The following is an 18,097-nucleotide window of genomic DNA, read 5'->3' as shown; positions in this document are numbered from 1 at the left end:
TCTCCAAATCTCTTAAAAGATAAACAAGGTATGTAAAAATATATCAGTTATTTAGAAAACAAAAAAGTGAGCCACACATACCCATTTCTCTCCTCCTCATTTCCTCCTTAATTTCTAGCAACCACTAATCTGTTCTTTACTTTTATAATTTTGTTATTTCAAGAGTATTATATAAATGGAATAATACACTGTGTAGCTTTTGAGGATTGGCTTTTTTACTCAGCATAATTCTCTGGAGATTCATCCAGGATGTTGAGTATATCAATAACTTTGTTCCTCTTTATTGCTGAGTAGTATTCAATGGCATGAAGGTACCACAGTTTGTTTAACCATTCACCTGTTGAAGGACATCGGAATTGTTACCAGTTTGGGGCTATTACAAATAAAGCTGCTGTAAACATTTGTGTACAGGTTTTTATATGAACACAAAACTTTCACTTTTATAGCATAAATGCCCAGTAGTGCAGTTGGTAAGATGTATGGTATTTTCATGTTCCGTTTTTTAAGAAATTGCCAAACTGTTTTTCAGAGCGCCTGTATCATTTTACATCCCCACCAGCAACGTATGGGTGATCCGATATCTCTGCATTCTGGCCATTTGGTGCTGTCACTATTCTAAAGTTTTTGGTACTGTGATATGCATGTAGTAATATTTCTTTGTGGTTTTAATGAGCCTTTCCCTAATGGAAACCTAATGAGTTATTATTATACAGTGGAACATGAGCAGAGAGTATTCTGAGAGGGAAAGTAAAAACTACTCTTGGGAAAATAGGTACCACCCTGAAAGGATCATTTGAAATGAATTTTGAATAAGATAATGGTAAGTAGGGTAAGAAAGAAAAAATATAATTAGAGATTAGAGGAAAATACGTAGGAAAGGAAATGTAATCAAAGTATACTACTTGAGTTTGCAATGTCTAAAACTTACACTCATAATAGTATAAGCATTGTTGCCTTAACTAAAAATAGAAATATAATTATATTGAGAGAATAAGAAAGTGTAGATGAGGGTGGTATTGTGAGAGAGTTAAATTCTTTTCTGTTATAATTCCAATTGCATACATAAGACCTGCAATTTCTAAATCAAAAAATAGCCATAGAAGCTTATTGATTAAAGTAGACAAGTAACTATGAGAAGTGGAGGAGTTAAAAAGCGGCTGGCTCTGAGGGGAAGAAGGATGGTAATAATGGAGCAAATAAGGGTTGTTTTTTCATTATAAATAAGCCTTTCAGTACAAATTTGCTTTTTAATACTATTCTTATAAGGATATACCACTTTGGACAAAAAAAAAATTAAAAAGTGTATAGAAAGAGACTCTCAGAGTAAATAAATTTAACTCTATACTTTTTACAAGAGACAAATGTATTTCAAATGTCATGGAAAGGATGAAAATGAAAAGATAGAAAAGATAGGAGGCAAATGGAAGCATAGAAAGCAATGTTATTTACAAACAGAAACTGAGTCAAACAGCATTAAGCAAGACAAATAAAGCAGCTTCTCAGAGATCAAAGATTAAAGGGACAAGTACTTTAGAAAAAAACAGGGATTTAAATAACACACACACACATTCCCGCTTTATACCCAATGGCGTTTACACATTCTTTTCAAACACCAAGTATGGTACATATCCACGATTCATTGGTTAGCCACAGGTAAGAATTTAAAAAAATCTCAACAGGGTACAGTCCACATTTAAAATTTTTCTTATTGTAATATAATACAATTAGAAATTAACAATAAAACTATGGCAAAATATATGGCCAGTTAGAAGTTTAAGATAACTCATCTAAAAACTTTGGTTAAAGTGGAAATGAAACAAATTGTAAATTATTTATAAATAAGTGATCATTATAGCAATGCATTTTAAACTTTTTGGGTATGGACAAAACAGTAATCAGGGAAAAATTATAGCCTTAAAATCCATGAATTAGAAACAAAAGTAAATAAAGAAGTAAATTAAGTTTTCAAAAAAAAAAAAAAAACTAGGAAAGAAGTAATAAAGTAAACCCACGGAAAGCAATAGGAATTGGCAAAGCTAAAGCCAAACATTAATAAAATAGAAAATAAGCAAGAAACACATTTTATGAATCAGAAAAGTTAATTCTTCGAACAAACCAATAAAATAGACAAATGATCAACAATTCTAAAAAAAAGGGCACAAATACATGACTTTTGAGGTTCTAAAGGGTCTCTAACCACAGGGGAGATTTAAAAATTGTGTTCAACAGTATATCAATAATCATAATCCAAATGAAACGTCTGTAATTTGGTAAAAGATATCTACCAGAAGATTACAGTAGACATCATACTTAATAGTAAAATATTAGATGCATGTTGACAAAAGCAGGTAAGAGAGAAGAACACCTACTATCCCAATTACTATACACAATATAACGGGAACTAGAATTCACATTGATTCTGGTTAATGAAGTGAGATCTGAAAAAGAATGCAAAGTATTAGAAAGGAAGGGACAAAATGATCCTTTCTTGAAGATGAAATGACAAAAAATATTCATGAGGTGCAGGACAATCTACTGGGGAAAAAAAGGCTGTTACTAAGAGAGTTCAGTAAAGCAGTCAACTAAAGATTGTTTTAAAATTATAATAGCTCTTCTACTGTCCCACAGTAGCCCATTAGAGAATATCTTGAAAAGAGAGTTCATTTATAATAGCCACAAAAACTGTAAAATATATCCAGCATGAAACTTTACAGAAAAGAAGACCAATAAATAAATAAAATTATTTAACTTTCCTGAATATGTAAAATTCAACTTTATTAGGAAGATATGTCATGGATGGGAAGTCTTTCCAAATTAATCTAGGAATATGATAGTATCTCAATAAGATTTAAAAAATTAAAGTTGACAAGCCAATTCTAAAATTCATTTTGAAGGGAACATATTACCACAGGGAGGGACTTGCTATACTAGATGTTAAAATATACTATGAAGTTATTATATGACATTAGCATGAGTATAGGCAGATCAGTGAGACAGAGTATATGAATACATAAACATTTCTACTTCCAGTTTACAATCCCAGAAAAAAATATTCTCACAGGTAAGAGACACATACTAGGATTGCAACATTATGTAATAGGAAAAAAATTGAAACCACCTATGTTCATCAGTGGGAGAATGATTAAATACATTATGGCATCTCTGTCTATGGAATAGCAATACTATACAGCTATTTAAAAGAATGAAGATCCAAACACACTGACATATGTATATTGTTGAACTGAAAAAAAAATCTAGCTGTGTAACTAGACAAATAGTATGATATTTATATTAGAGCACACAAACAAAACTATACATCTGTGTGTATATACATATATGTGTACGTGCATCAGGAAAGGATTTGTAAGGGTATACATTAAACTCATAATAGAGATTAACTTGGTGATAGGGATGTGACCTTGGGGGAAGGGTAAATCTTGACTTTTTATTTTTCATTGGAGTATAGTTGATTTACAGTGTTGCATTGGTTTCAGGTGTACAGCAAACTGATTCAGTTATACATATATATATATCTATTCTTTTTCAGATTCTTTTCCCATTTAGGTTATTACAGAATATTGAGTAGAGTTCCCTCTGCTATGCAGTAGGTCCTTGTTTGATTATCTGTTTTATAAATAGTAGTGTGTATATGTTAGTCCCAAACTCCTAATTTATCCCTCCCCACCACTTTTCCCTACAAAGGCTTTAATAATTTTCTATTAAAGCCTTTGTAGGGAGGAATTAGGGTGGCAGTTTCTAATTTGTGAGGGAACAAGATGAGAAGAGAGGTGGGGAAGGGCATCATCCAAACCAGGGTGCTGCCCACATGCACTGGAACATCTACAGCAGTGTGACCACTTCAAGGCCTGCTTTTGAAAAAAAGCTAGAAAATAATTCATCCAGTAGATGGAAAATAGATGCTGCACTGCACCTGTTAAAGGATACCTTCCTATCCACTCCTAACCCTGCAAAGAGCAGTAAAATCACTTTTGAAAACGTTTTCTGCTTTGGGACTACTGGGAAATGACGTATCCTCTGCAAATGAGAGCTCCAGGTAGGTCACCCAAGGCAGCGAGGAGAAAATGTGGAACGAAGTTCTGGCAATTGTCCAAAGCATCAGTGTATCTGAGATAAGTCTAGTTTTGCTCTGTAAGCCATGAAGCCTGGTGAGATGGGACCAAAAGATGCAAGCATTCTTTGAGTCCAAGGAGGAAACACCTAGAAACAGACTAGCTCTCTTAGCTTCATTTCTCTGTTTTCAGGGAAGATGCAGGCAGAAAAGTCCAGGGGGTCTCACTCAAAACTGTTTTCTGGGTTTTAAGCTGAAATTTACACCTTTAATCTCCAAATTGTGATGGCAGCTGGCCTGGTGCATTGCCCTTGGGGCCTGAAGAAGGTGTATAAAGAGATGCTCTTTAAAATATTTCTGGATATCAACAAACTTTTTTTGAAAAAAGAAAACCCAAACCAAACCAAAACAAAACCCGACATGTTGATGAGTTGAGTGTAAATAAGAAGAAACAGAAGGATTCAGATTTTCTTTCAAAAACTGGCTTAAGCATGAAGGGGGAAAACATCCAGGTGTCAAAATAGGCTTGAGGTTTTGCTGAACCCAGAAGTTCTGGAGAACAGTATGAGACGTTTTTGCCAAACCCTAAATACTGCAGGGTTAAACCTTCCCTCTAACCCATTAGATAATTGCCATTTCATTCTGTATATTTCTTGTTTCTTCTCTTTTAATGCAAACAAAATAGCCTTGTCTCAAGGTAATTTTGCTAATATTTTCATAATTAAATAATTACTTCGACCCTGAATTAAAAACTGTCCTGCTGTCTCTAGGTACAGTAGTCTGGCAGCTGTCTTAAATTTAAATAGCCCTTGAGAGCAGTCAGGTTAAGGACTCAATTTATAACCTTATAAATTAACAGAGGGAAACCTACTCCATAATGCAACAGACAATTCTATTTATAATGCTTAATTAAGCCCCTCCAGTCACTAACAAAACCCATTTGTGACTTTTCATTTCAACCTCCCCCAAATGCAAGTCTCCTGAGATGATATGTGTTAATATGGGAATGTTGATAGAATTTGCTGGCATTATGGTCAGGTATTATATACCTGATAGCCTGGATAAATTAGCTCCTGATAGCTCACTAATCAAATGTAAGAAAATGTCAAGTTGGGCAGCATTGATGAAACCCTTTAGCAAAGCCCTGGAGAGAGGTAGAAAGAAAGGAAAATGCCCATGTCTAATATTGCCTGCAAGCCCTTGCTCTGAATTTCAGAAAGTCTTGGCAACCAAGAGAAAGTATCAGAATTGTATTGAAGGATGGCTGTGGGCAGCCATTCTTGGTGGCTTCATTTATTTGCTATAAATGAAGGCAGCTTCAGGCTGCCTTCTCTTAGCTTAATACAGAAAACCCAAAGCGATAACCAATTCAATGCTGTTTTACCTAAGATATTACAGAGTGGAGTTATCTGGAAAATTCCAAGTAACTCAGAAAGCTACAGGGTGTGGGTAGACTAATGTTTGTAGACATAGGAGTGTCTCCTGGGAACAGGCCCTAGAAGGAGAAAGGAAGCACATATACTACTTGGACACTTTTGTGGCCCAAGGGAGTAGTAGGGACCTGAACATGTAGTAGGGACCTGAATATGGCCTGGCATCTTGGAATATGTGTGGAGAGTCTTATCAGGTTTTAGGACCGTTCAGGGTATTTCCATATGTAGAGTCAGCATAATGTGATACTTATGGCTCTGCTGCAAGTCTTTAGGCAAGTCCTTAATTTCATTGCTTCAGTTTCCTCATCTGCAAAATGGGAACCATACAGTACCTACCTTATAGGGTTGTTGTGAAGAATAAATAGAGTTAATACATATATAGGCTTTAAACAGTGCCTGGTGCATAGTAGGCACTATGTAAGCCTTGGCTGTTATCATCATAGCATCTCCATAAAATCTTTCTCCTGTGGGCTCTCTCCTTTCCCAGTGCTGCTATAGCGGTCAGGTCAGGCTGTTGTGACCTCTCTCCTGAATAGCTTCCTAATTCATTTCCTTATTCTAAATCCATATGTCTTCCAATACATCATACACAGTGTTTGCACTTAAATCTTTGAAAAGTCTACTTCTGATCTTGTCCCTGTCTTATTCAGTGGTCTGCAGAGTTCATCACATAAAGTCTAAATTCCTCATTCTACCCCTTCGTCCTAACCCTAGTTTCACTTTCTAATTACATTTCACTGCCTCTTCTCACGAACCCTCCCCTGGAGCCACTGCAAGCTCCCTTACTCTCTTCTACTTGTTCTGGCATGTTTTTGCTTTTTATACCTGTGCTCACTGTTCTCTCCACTTGGCGTTCACTTTCCTCCCAATATCTCCTGCTTCCCCTCCCAGCTGTCCTTGAAAACAAGGCCCGATTGCCACTGCTACCCTGGGGCCTTTCCGATTCTGTCATTTAACCATCCCTCTTTCTTTTCTGACCTCCTATGTTGTTGTTGTTTTAGTTCTCAACCCTAGTTACCTGCTATTACAGCTATTAATTTATATGCCCCCTATTTAGTATGTTCCATATCTTAGCCTCTAAGCCCTGTAAATCAAGGCTGATTCTTTAGCGTGTCCTACTCAGTCCTGTCCTGAACCGTATGCTATGCACAGAGCAGGCCCTCTGCAAACAGGAATGAAACATTAATACTAATATTAATTGGGTCCGTGACTTATTCTTAGTCACTTTATTGCTCTGTGTTTGACTGCCTATGGAAATATTTCAACTCCAAAAAGTAAATAGGATGAAAAAATACCATCAGCAGGAAAAACAAACATACAAAATGCACAATTGATCCCCAAACAATGGATTGTGTTTTAAGAAGGAGCAGTCACAAAAATATTTGGAATCCAGTACCTTTATATCTGGTTACTACAGCTGCGTTGACACTAAGAGGCTCATGAAAGCTGACAGTGAGTGATGTGCTGCTGGTTACCATGAGACAAGCATTGGTTGGCACCTCAGGGGCTCCTGGGACAGAAGGAGAAGCACAAGGATCTTAATATAGCAAATCCTTTTCAAACAATGTTCCTGCCTCTTCAAAGGGTACCCCGAAACACACACTATGGAAACATTTGTTTGTAGAGCCTAATAGATTTTGCTTTTGAACATTTTCATTAGAAGTCTCAATGGCCTTTATTCATTGCTATTGTGGTCTTATTTGAGCATTAGAACATCTTCTGAAGGGGTAAATAATACCAGTTAAGCCTTCTCAAATTATCTTAGAAACACAATAGGAGATTGGGCTGGACCAGTGGAGAGGAGGCCAGAAAGTGTTAGCAGGAACTGACATTGCAGATAGAGACTGTTACATTTCATAAACTACTTTCATGTAAATCATTTCGTTGGAGACTTTTTGCAAGCCTGTTGGGTAAAAAGAACGAGTAACAGCATCCCCACTTTTAGGATGAGGAAACTGCAGCCCAAAGAGGCCAAATTACTGGTTCAAGGACACAGTGAAGACATAGCTAGGATGGAAGCCCATGGCTTCAGATGCCCAATTCTGGGCTCTTGCCAGTATGGAATGCTAACTTGCCTTGCTCTCAGACTGCTTCCAATTACATCAGGTACTATTTTTCTAAGAAAGACTTCATGGGCAAATGTCATGTCCACTAACCTCAGGTTTTAAAGGACTTCTGATCACTCTAGGTACTTTTTAACACCCAGAAGATGTTTTGTAATTTAGAAAAAATTTTAAAAATGGCATCAAGCCTAAAAATGTGACTGATTCTAGTATTAATCTGTCCTAAAATGAGGTACCATAGTAAATACATTTATTGAAATAATTGCTGAATATCTTTTTTTAAAAACCGTGTATCAGCATTGCTAGAGATTGTTAATGTTAAAAGCAGCCTTTCATTAATGTTACTTAAGCTATTTGCTTCAAGAGAAAGGATTCGGCCTAGATTTGCTATTTAATGTACGATACTACAGAAAACAAGAATTTCCCTGCCTTTGGTGCTTATTTATATCACAAAGCAGAGGTGGATAATTCCCAACCTAATGAACCCAACTTTCCCTTATGTTTAAATTTTCAAGCCTAATTTTTAGTTTTTATTGTTTAAATAAGACCACCTCTTGGAATAAGAGTTTAATGTTTCACAAGTGTTCGGATTTTATATGAATTTTCATATAAGGGCGGCACTAAGCAGTACCTTCCAGTGCTAATGAGTATTATCCAGAAACAAGGCTTTTCTTAAACTAACAGAAAGAACTGGTAAAGAGAATGGAAGTGCAGACAGCAGCGTAATTCATGGGTTGATTGTCCTTCTCTGTTACCTGTATTAACTGAAGGTCAGTTTATATAAGCTGTATATAGTAGAGAGCTGAAAACAACTTAAACTGGAGCTTGAAGCAGAAACTGGACAAATAGGCAAACAAATGGTTTTCCACCTCCACGTCCACAAAATATAGGCACTTAGGGCATCAGACCATCCAAGTCATTAGGCATCAGGGTGTAGCGGGTGGAAAGTGCTAGATGAGTGTGACATGGTGGAGGGAAGCCAGCAGCACTAAAGCCTCATGGCTGTTGTCAGAGAACCTATCAGGAGCCCGAAAATCAAGCAAGACAAAAGATCCTTTTACAGCCTCCCAGAGCCCTTGCTCCACATAGGCTGACAACGGCCATCCATGACCCTGTAGAGCTGCAAAAAATCAGTATAAGAAGGCCTGGCTGTCTCAAACCAGGGTTCAGTCTAGTTAAATGTACAAGTCCTCTGCTTATACTCACTGGCATGTTCAAAGCCTGTTTTCATGCGTCTGTAGAGTCGGTACCTCCACTCCCAAGCTTTCAGTTGTTTCTCTTTCTCTGTGTTGTCCAGGCTGAATCTTTCATTCTCCACCTGAGCAGACAGTTCACTCACCCTCTCCTGGGCTTCCTGCACCAGGGTGTTGAGGTGCGTTGCTCGGCTTTCCAGGCTGACAACTGAAGGGAAAAAAATGGGGTGACTCCCTTTTCTTTCTGGGGAAATGCTACTTCGTTGGCAGGATATCTGAGAGTCTACTATGGGTTTTTAAAAATGCCTGGGGAAAGTGGAATCTATGTTCATTATTAACTATCTTACTATGATAAGGTCTAATTGGTGACACAGCTAGTTGACAGTACACCTATCAGCTTAAGAGATTCCCATTGCCCTCTGGCCCAAATAACTGCCTAGCAGAGTTAATTAGAATTCCACTAGTACGAGGCCCATTTCTGTTTCTCATTGCACACGTTTGTTTCCGTGATCTTCAGAGGGACAAACACTAAGGGGCAAAAGCTTTGTAGGACTAGGAAGGCCTTAAGAAAAGTCCATGAGGCAAGTTGCATTCTGCTGAAGAATATGTTTGTTTTTTTTGTTCTTGGTGTTTTTTGTTTGTTATATTCTTCCCAGTTCATAGAGATTTTTGTATGTGTGTCTTAGTGGTAATTTTGTTCTTGTTCATCAATTTACTTATTGCTAACAAAGTGTTCCACTATTGCTGCCCCAGTAGAGCTAGTGAGTCCTGATGGTTGGGTGACTTGGGTGTGATCAGACATTGATCCTTGATCAGTTTGATCTTTGATTGTGGTCTGATTGGAGGAACGGTCTCTGGAGATGCCCATGCCCAAGAGAGCAAGTTATACTGGCTCCTCTTGCAGAGAGAGGTTGTCAGGCTTGATATTTCTGTTTTATTCAGTGTGTGATAATCTTTATTTGATTCACATCATATTGTTTACCCAACCTTCCCTTGTGTGAGTGAACGTTCATGTCAATGATAGAACGTTTCAAATTCTTAGGTCAGGTTGGGAGTCTGCTTCTTGCTGTTTACTCGCGGCACTCATGCATGTGAGGGCCTGCCTAGGTGGTCGCTTGGTCACTTCAGTGGAGCCCTTCCTGGTTGGTGACAGAGAAAGAAGACAGCCTTAGCATGGGCATGTGGTAGAGGATCATACAAATAATGAAACAGATCAGAGTCAAGTTCTGCGGATCTGTCACCAACATGTGGTTGACATTCTGTATGACCAAAACAATATTTCCCCCTGGTGGGTGGGAAAGAAATCCAACCATTTCATTCTTCTAATCCAGAGAGAAAATATTATGAAGATAATGCAAGTGAAAATTTGTTAGATATGTTTTGAAATGGAAATTAAGTGGTTATATAGGCATGTTTGCATTAATTATAGGAAACGAATACTAATTTATTATTGCCCCTGCTCACCATCAGTCTAAATTTATTTATAGATGAGGTCAATGAAAAATTAGTTGAGTCTTTTTCTTTCTTTCTTCTTTCTTTTTAAAGTTGCTCTTTAGAACACTCAGGACTGTGTTTTGCTGCAGATTTGTCACGGTTAATGAATGTTGCTATAGCAGTCAATCATGTACTCTAAATACTGTCACACTTTTTTTTTAAAGCCTCAGTCATGAGCCATGACAGAAAAATAAACAAACAAATATAAAGCTAAAAAACTCTTTCACTGAGCAGCTACACTATGCAGGATCCCTTGGGAAGGCTAAAGGAAGCCAGAATAAATGATAATATAAGTGCTGTGGATGTAGGGAAGCAATGATGGTGTATGAACATAGAGGTTCTGGAGAAAAGAAATACACATACACACACATGGGCGCATACTCCTGTGGAAAAATTGGCAATATTAGCAGCCTCAAGGCGCAATTTCCTGGAGCAGTGAGATTGACAAGTCAGTACTAAATGCTGTTAATTTAACTAACTTCAGATTAATGCTAGAGTCTGCTGTGACTGAAGCCCTCAAACACAGTCTCATTATAGCCTTGCTGGGAAGGTCCTAAATATAGGCATTGACAGTTTAAAACAAATTCGTATACATTTGTGTATTTTTAGACGTAGGTTAGGCGTCAGAGTTTGTGTCACAGTTTTCAGGTTGATTAATTGACCCAGTAACTGCACCCTCTACACTCTCCCCCCCCCCCTTCTTCCACTACAAATTATGGGGAAAATGGGGGAATTGTCTTTGCTAAGTCATTCAGTGAGCTTTTTATTGAAAGCCTGATGTTTGAATTGCATGCATGCGTCAACATTTGGGTGATAGACACATGATTTATAAAAATAAATTTTTCTAATACTATGAAATCCCCCCTATTAATTTTTATATCCACAACAGTTATTACTGGTGTGAATTCCAGGTGGCATTTCAGATGGACAGCTTCCCTTGAGCTACGCTTGGCTCCCCCTGGAAATTTTTCCTGCTTTTCCTAGCACAAAACATTTTGTTTCTAGACTTTGCCTTTACTTCTAGACTGTAGACCTAATGCTATTTGCGTTGTAGTGGTAAAGGGATTCTGTATCTTTAAGAAAAGCATTCACCTCTTCATAGAATAACAAGGAAGATACACAGAATTTTATAGCCAAGTAAGTTTTCCAATCATTTAGATCCCTGTGCTTCTCAAAGTGAGATACCTAACATGCAGCATAGCATGGTAGTGGTGTTGATGGGGTGCAGTGGGCATCTCTGAAGCCTCAGAATAAATATGTGTGTCTTTCTGGAGCATCAAATTTTCGATGCAGGTTTTGATGAAAGCAAATTATTTAGAAGTTAAAACAAACACTTCTATCATGGAGAAGAATGGAACATTTTCCTTAAAAATGAAGATAGAAAAAGAAAGTTTATAGATCTCTCGCTCTCTCTTTTTTTCCCCCAGGCTAAGTTCCCAGATGCCCCTGGGAGTATACCTACTCACTTGCTTCTGTTAGAAGTAATTCCATGCACGAGTTGGAGAGGCACTAACTGAGCCAATGGTTTCAAACCATTTCACCAAGCAAACCTTTTATTATTTTTATCCTATGGATTTTAAAATAGTTTAATAGAACACTCTCTTTTGAAGGATTTTCTTTATTGACTGCCAAATCAGCTGACTTAAAGTAATCATTTTTTTCCCTGTTAATAGTGACCTATATAACTGCCAATAGAAGCATCTCTTCAGTATTAGATAATCAAACCTAACAAACTGGATTAATGTTTTAAGGAAAATCAAGTAAATATGATAATCATATTAGAATTTGTAATTTTATCTTGAGTAATGATGTGTTGCTTAAGTTTTTGACACCTTGGAAATTGTTTGGGGAGCCCCATTCCTATTTTTTCCACCCCAGAATGAGAACCTTTTCAACCCCCTTATTTTTAAAGGTAAAGAAACTGATACCCAGGGAGGTGGGGTGATGATCCAAGGTTTCCTTAAAAACCTTAAATTTAGTGAACTTCCTCTAAACCTAAATGGAACGCAAATTAACCTATTCTTTATGTATTGCAGTGTTCTAATTGCTATCTATTTGGCACACGATTGGTGAACTCATTTTGGTTGGCTGTTTGGATATAGAAACTAGAAAGGTTAATGTCAATTTTGTGATTAATTTTCCTGCCCATCCACTTCCCTTTTCCTTGGGTCCATTCTCTTTTCACTTCTACCCTCTGGATATTTTGAGTCCAGAACTCCTGTATCTGTTTGCAAGGTTTGGTCTTTTCACTCTTACTGCAGTTGATCCCTTCTCCAGGCAAGCAGCTATCCCTCTGGGCAGCCATAGGCAGCACAATAGAGGGTCTGTGAGTGTGTGGTGAGCTGTCCGGCTGGGGCAAGGCCACTTGGCGGCTCCTGAAATAGGCTCCGTGCTATTGTGGTGTTTAATTATCAACAGCATTTCTACCACCCAGTGTTTCTGAGTGGGCGTTTGTTATAAGACCTGCCCAGCTAATTAACTACAGGGTGGGAGTGGGGGGAGGGGCAGGAACTTGGTGTCCAAAGAATACAATTATGGCTACTGTTTAAATCCTCAGATAAATAATAATCAGACCAAGTGGATTTTCTTCACCATCAGAATCTAACCTGTTGGACTTCCCTGGCAGTCCAGTGGTTGACTTCGCCTTACAAGGCAGGGGGTGCGGGTTCAGTCCCTGGACAGAGAGCTAAGATCCCACGTGCCTCATGGCCAAAAAACCAAAAACATAAAACAGAAGCAATATCGTAACAAATTCAGTAGACTTTAAAAAATGGTCCACATAAAAAAAAAACTTAAAAAAAAAAATCTAACCTACTGATTGCCAACTACTTACTATCCTTACATTTCTATATTTTGCCTTTGCCCTGCAATTGGTGAATTTGGGCCTAGTTGATAATTGCTTAAAGCTTGAAAAATATAATGAGGGTAAAATGTAAACTAATTTTAATTTTTAACTGAGGCTTTTAGGGAGCAATTCATTGGACTTGCTTAAAGAAATACCTTTGCCCATTACTAATGATATGCCATTTCGCAATGTAGCAACAACTTTTCTATTGTTATTGGCATTTTCCTTGTTTTCATTGATGAGAAATATGGGGCACCAAGACAATCATTTAACCTCAGTGTTAGAAGGATCCTTACAATCAGCCTTAAGTGCCTCTTCCTATAGTACCTTTGGCCCTGTATGATTTCCTTCATGAGGGGAAGTCACTGTTCACCAAGGCGGCCTTGTGATGATCTTACATAGAAGACTATCAATTAGTAGAGGTTTGTATTATTATTATTAAACCTATTAGTCTGTGTTATATTTTTAAGAGGCACACAAAAATAAATCAAATACTTGTTTTTATAAAATAGCTCTGTGTTCTTCCATACAAAAAAAAAAAAAAAAATCTCTTGCCCCAGATAAAAATTTTCTGTTCTAGCTACCATCCAGAAATATATTATATACGAAGTCATGTCAATTTCAACCCTGTTATTTCAAAGGAGAAAACAAGGTCACTTAGGTATAACCCTTGATTATAAGCCAATATCCTCTGGGCAACCAAAAATAGCAGTTCATAATATTTATCTTTGCCGATCATAAATGACAACCTCCTAACAACCTCACAACTGACTTGTTTTCAGCTAGGAATGTCAAAAGAAATAATATGGAGGTATTTTAATAATTAAATGTTTTTTAATTCAAAAACTCAAAGCGTAAGTTGCAGTTTACCTGTCTTGATAAGGTTCAAGGCTCAAAATTCACTTTGGTTTCACCTGGGCCTCAACCTGTTGTCTTATTTTCAGGTTTTCCCAAGGACTTTGAGAGTGTGGTTTCCGAAAGGTTTTAGTGATTTGGAGATTAAGTGTTTCATTTTAATTACTGTGAACTTTCTTCTCCTAGAACTCATTACACCCTGGACATAGGGCTCTGGAATGCCTTTCTCTGCTATTTTCAGCAGAATGTGGATTCACGAAGTCCATATTATACAGTTTAAGTTGTAATTGTTGCTCTTTAAGAAGCCAGAGCCATTGACATAGAAAGGGACTTGCTGCCCAGGTCTCCCCAGCTCCAGGGGGGCAAATGGACATTTTCTCTGAAACAAACGCACAAAACACTTGAAGAAATTATTTAGAAAATCCAAAGCAGATTACCCAATGACATCATAGGGAGTTTAAATATGAAATAAGATAGCTGTATCTTCTGCTGAGTTTTCGATGCTGTCCAATAGAAATACAGTGTGAGTCACATCACTTAAAATTGGCTAGTAGTGACATTAAGAAAGCAAAAAGAAATAGGTGAAATTAATTTGCGTAATATATTTTAATTAACAGATCCAAACATTATCATTTCAACATGCGATCAGTATAAAATTATTAATTAGATATTTTATATATTTTTTGGTACTTAAGTCTTGAAAATTCAGTGTAAGTTTTACATTTAAAACACATTTTAATTTGGACTGGACACATTTCAAGTACCAACAGTCATATGTCTATGTTAGTATAGTTTTAGGACATAAAATCCTACAAACTTCAAAAAGTGCCTATATTGGACAGTGTTTTCACAACACTATACAACAGATGGGTAAGATATTTAAATTCTCCACAGAAAATCTTGGGTTTGTTTTATTTCGTTTCTGCAAGTTATATTGGCTAACAATCTTTTTGACCATTTACAACGTGCCAGGGAAATGTTTTAAACCTATTACATTTAATTCTCAACCATCTTAGATAGGTAGTGGAGTAGCCAGCCTTCAAAAGGGCCCCTAGTGATCTCTGTCTCCTAGTTTCCACACCCTGTACCAGGGCAGATCTATGTTGGTCATCGAGATAACAAGATTCAGCAAAAATCATAATATATCACCTCTGATATTAGGTTATAAAAGAGACTGTTGCTTCCATCTTGGTTGGTCTCTTTGTCTTTCTTAAATCATTTGCTCTGGGAAGCCAACTGCCATGTTAAGGAACAGCCCTATGGAGAGGCCCATGCAGGAAGGGACACAGGTCTCACCAGCAGTCACTCTGAGTAAGCTTGGCAGTGGATCCTCTGGCTCAATCATGCCTTTAGAGGATAGCAATGGTTATGTTGGCAGAATTGAGGGACAGGAACCTCCACAGTGAGTGTGTGCATGTGCACATGTATGTGTTGGGTGGGCCAACAAAGGTATCTTTAAACTTTATATGTTTTAATTTTTGGCAAGGAGAATATATTCTGTGTTGCACGTATATTTAAAATTTAAAAATAAAAGAATGAAAAGACAGTTATCAGCTCTTGAAGAGCAAGTGACTGGAACTTAGGCTATGGCCACCTGATGTCTAAATAATTATTTGGAAACAAACAAAAAGAGATGAATTCACTTGATATTTACTAAAATCATTCCCTTCAAAATTAGTAATATATTCACACCCTTCAAAACAAGTGAAAGTAGGCTTGGCATTTATTCAGTTCAATTAAACACACATTTTTTGAGTGCCTTCTGTTTGCTGGGGATACAGGGACACATGAGACAAATTTTGCTCTTGTGGAGTTTACATTCTAACACAGGGGAGAGAGAAAATAAGGAAATCAAAACCTGGAGAAGAATATCATACAGTGATTTCAGCACTATGCAGAAAACTAAAAGTGATGTGATTAGAAAGTGACTTTAGACTTTGGATTTGGTGGCCAAAGAAAGACTCTCTTGAAGATGTGACATTTAAGGTGAAATGTTAAGAAGGAGTTAGACCGAGTAATGATCAAGATTAAAAGCACTTGATCATTTCAAGCATAGGGAATAGCAGTCCAAAGGCCTTCTAATAAGATAGTGAGGAGTGTTCAAGGAATGGAATGGAGGCTGGTGTATCACGGGTGAGGGGTGAGCAGTATGAGATGAGGTTTGAGAAGGAGCAAGTTTGTAAGTCAGGGTGAGGATTTTTACACCTATTTTAATGAAGCAGATAAAAATATCTGGGGACGCATTCTAGCAACCCGCCTAAGGCTTGTTCTTTACGTAGTCTTAATGGTTGCAAATCTTTGTCTTTTGAAGGTGGATTTGATTTCAGGAAACCTCTCTAAATCATCGGAAACCACGACTGGTGAACATGGAGGGTGATGACGCTGAGCAATGCTGTTTTGGAACAAAAATCAGATGTGACTCTAAGCAATGAGTCAGATTTTCTCATAAACTGGCTCTGAGGAAAAATCCAAAAGCGTTTAGAGCAATGGCAGCACTGTTGGAGCAAGTGTGGGGTCTCCCAAGTGGACCCTCTTAAAGGATAACATTCGAGTGGATTGTAGACTTTCTGGTGTGTTTGTTTACATAAAGCCAGCCTCATTAGTTTATAGTCACACCTCTTAGACGTGCCCTGAACCAGTCCCAGCGCCAACACGGACCCTTGACTACTGCAGAAATAGTGGTGCATCCTGACCAGTCTGCCAAAATTGTAACATTGGTGTCTGCACCACACTCGGCTGACAGCTACTCTGCGATCATATTTTATGAAGTAACTGAACATAACTAATTCTGGGAGACATTTCCTAGTTCCACAGGCAGTATCCAAGGGAAAGTGAGAGAGAGGGGTTCACAAAGGATTGCAGAGAAAGAGAGGAAAGGGTCTAGAGAGAAGGGAGAATGCAGCTATAGGAAAGGGCAGAAAGACTAAAAATGAGGAGCGTTCTGCCATATTATTAATCGGTGTAGAAATAAAAACAGTTAGGCTACGTCTGCAACCAAATTTCAAAACAATGCCTGGAAAACACAATAATGGCAACAACAACAGGTTCCCCACAGTGTAACTTACTTGAAGACAGAGTTTTCTTCACACATTGTGTGTGCAAGTGCATGTATGTATGTGTGCATGTGCACTGTACACATAGTGTGTGTGTGTGTGTGTGTGTGTGTGTGTGTGTATGTGCTAAAATTCAATACCTGCAGTTCCCAGCAGTATTAGGCAGGACTTAAAATTCAACTGAAATTTCAACGGAAAATTTATCAGCACCTACATATGTGCCAGGTATTGGGGTCAAAAGATGAGATAACATCCATGTGAGTGACCAGATTTGCACATGGTAGGTATCCAAAAAGAACTAGTTTCTTTACGGTTACTGTTTATAGAGCCGAAATGATGCCAAATAGATAGCAGCCTCAGAAAGGCAAGGACCTCATTGATGATTCGGTGTATTCGTCCTGGAGACTGTTGAAGTGTGATTCGAGGGTGGAGGCAGGATATGAGTTAGAAAAAGGGAGGGGTTTATGACGAGGGACTTTCAGTTATGGAGCAAGTCTTTCTCAGCTGTTGTTCAACTGAGTATGAGTTATGGCAAATGGGATACTGAATGGATGAAAAAAATCAAAAGTATAGCCCCCAGGTATCCTGTAGTACCTTTGTACATTAACTTTCCTAGCGCTAGTCCTTTTAGATTCTGGGCCTGTTTCCTGAGCTTGGCACACGTATGTGGGATTCTAGTTCAGCAATGAACTAGAATGAAGGAATGAATATTACTTTGTGCTGCTTACCTAAAGGTGGGAGGAACAGAAAAAAGTTGCCGAATAAAGATAGTAGATTCATCTAATGAGCAGGCTGAGGTTCTGTGTATATTTAAATTTGAGGCAGTGTGCAAATTTGGGTGGCCACTTCTGGAACTTTCCTTATGAATAAGGAAATGTACATGGTTGAATTTCAAGCCATGTTTATTCAGAACACCTTCATATAGCTCTTATGATTTCAGGGGCTAAAGCCCAGAAGACATGCCTGACCAGTGGCTTAGAAGGTAAATCCCTAAACGTATCTGTGTCTTTGTGATTCCTGTTACGAAAGGAGAGAATTACAGAGGACTTTCTTCTGAGTTACGTCAGGATCTTTGGTTGGCATAGTGAAAAG

General features: G+C 37.8%; 1 protein-coding gene across 1 annotated transcript in view; it reads right to left on the bottom strand.

Moving 5' to 3' along the window:
- The window catches only part of ANKFN1 (ankyrin repeat and fibronectin type III domain containing 1), a 152,343-nt gene that overhangs the window by 111,003 nt on the left and 23,243 nt on the right, over window positions 1-18,097 (bottom strand). Inside the window, exons 4-5 of the mRNA XM_029212880.1 lie at window positions 8,772-8,966; window positions 6,899-7,012 (exon numbers count right to left, since the gene is read on the bottom strand). Of these exons, the coding sequence (XP_029068713.1) occupies window positions 6,899-7,012; window positions 8,772-8,966 (309 nt within the window). The remainder of the gene's footprint in view (window positions 1-6,898; window positions 7,013-8,771; window positions 8,967-18,097) is intronic.

Source organism: Monodon monoceros, unplaced genomic scaffold (assembly GCF_005190385.1).
Source record: "Monodon monoceros isolate NGI ecotype Baffin Bay Population unplaced genomic scaffold, NGI_Narwhal_1 Super_Scaffold_9, whole genome shotgun sequence".
NCBI lineage: Eukaryota > Metazoa > Chordata > Mammalia > Artiodactyla > Monodontidae > Monodon > Monodon monoceros.
This window is presented reverse-complemented; position numbering and strand designations above follow the sequence as displayed.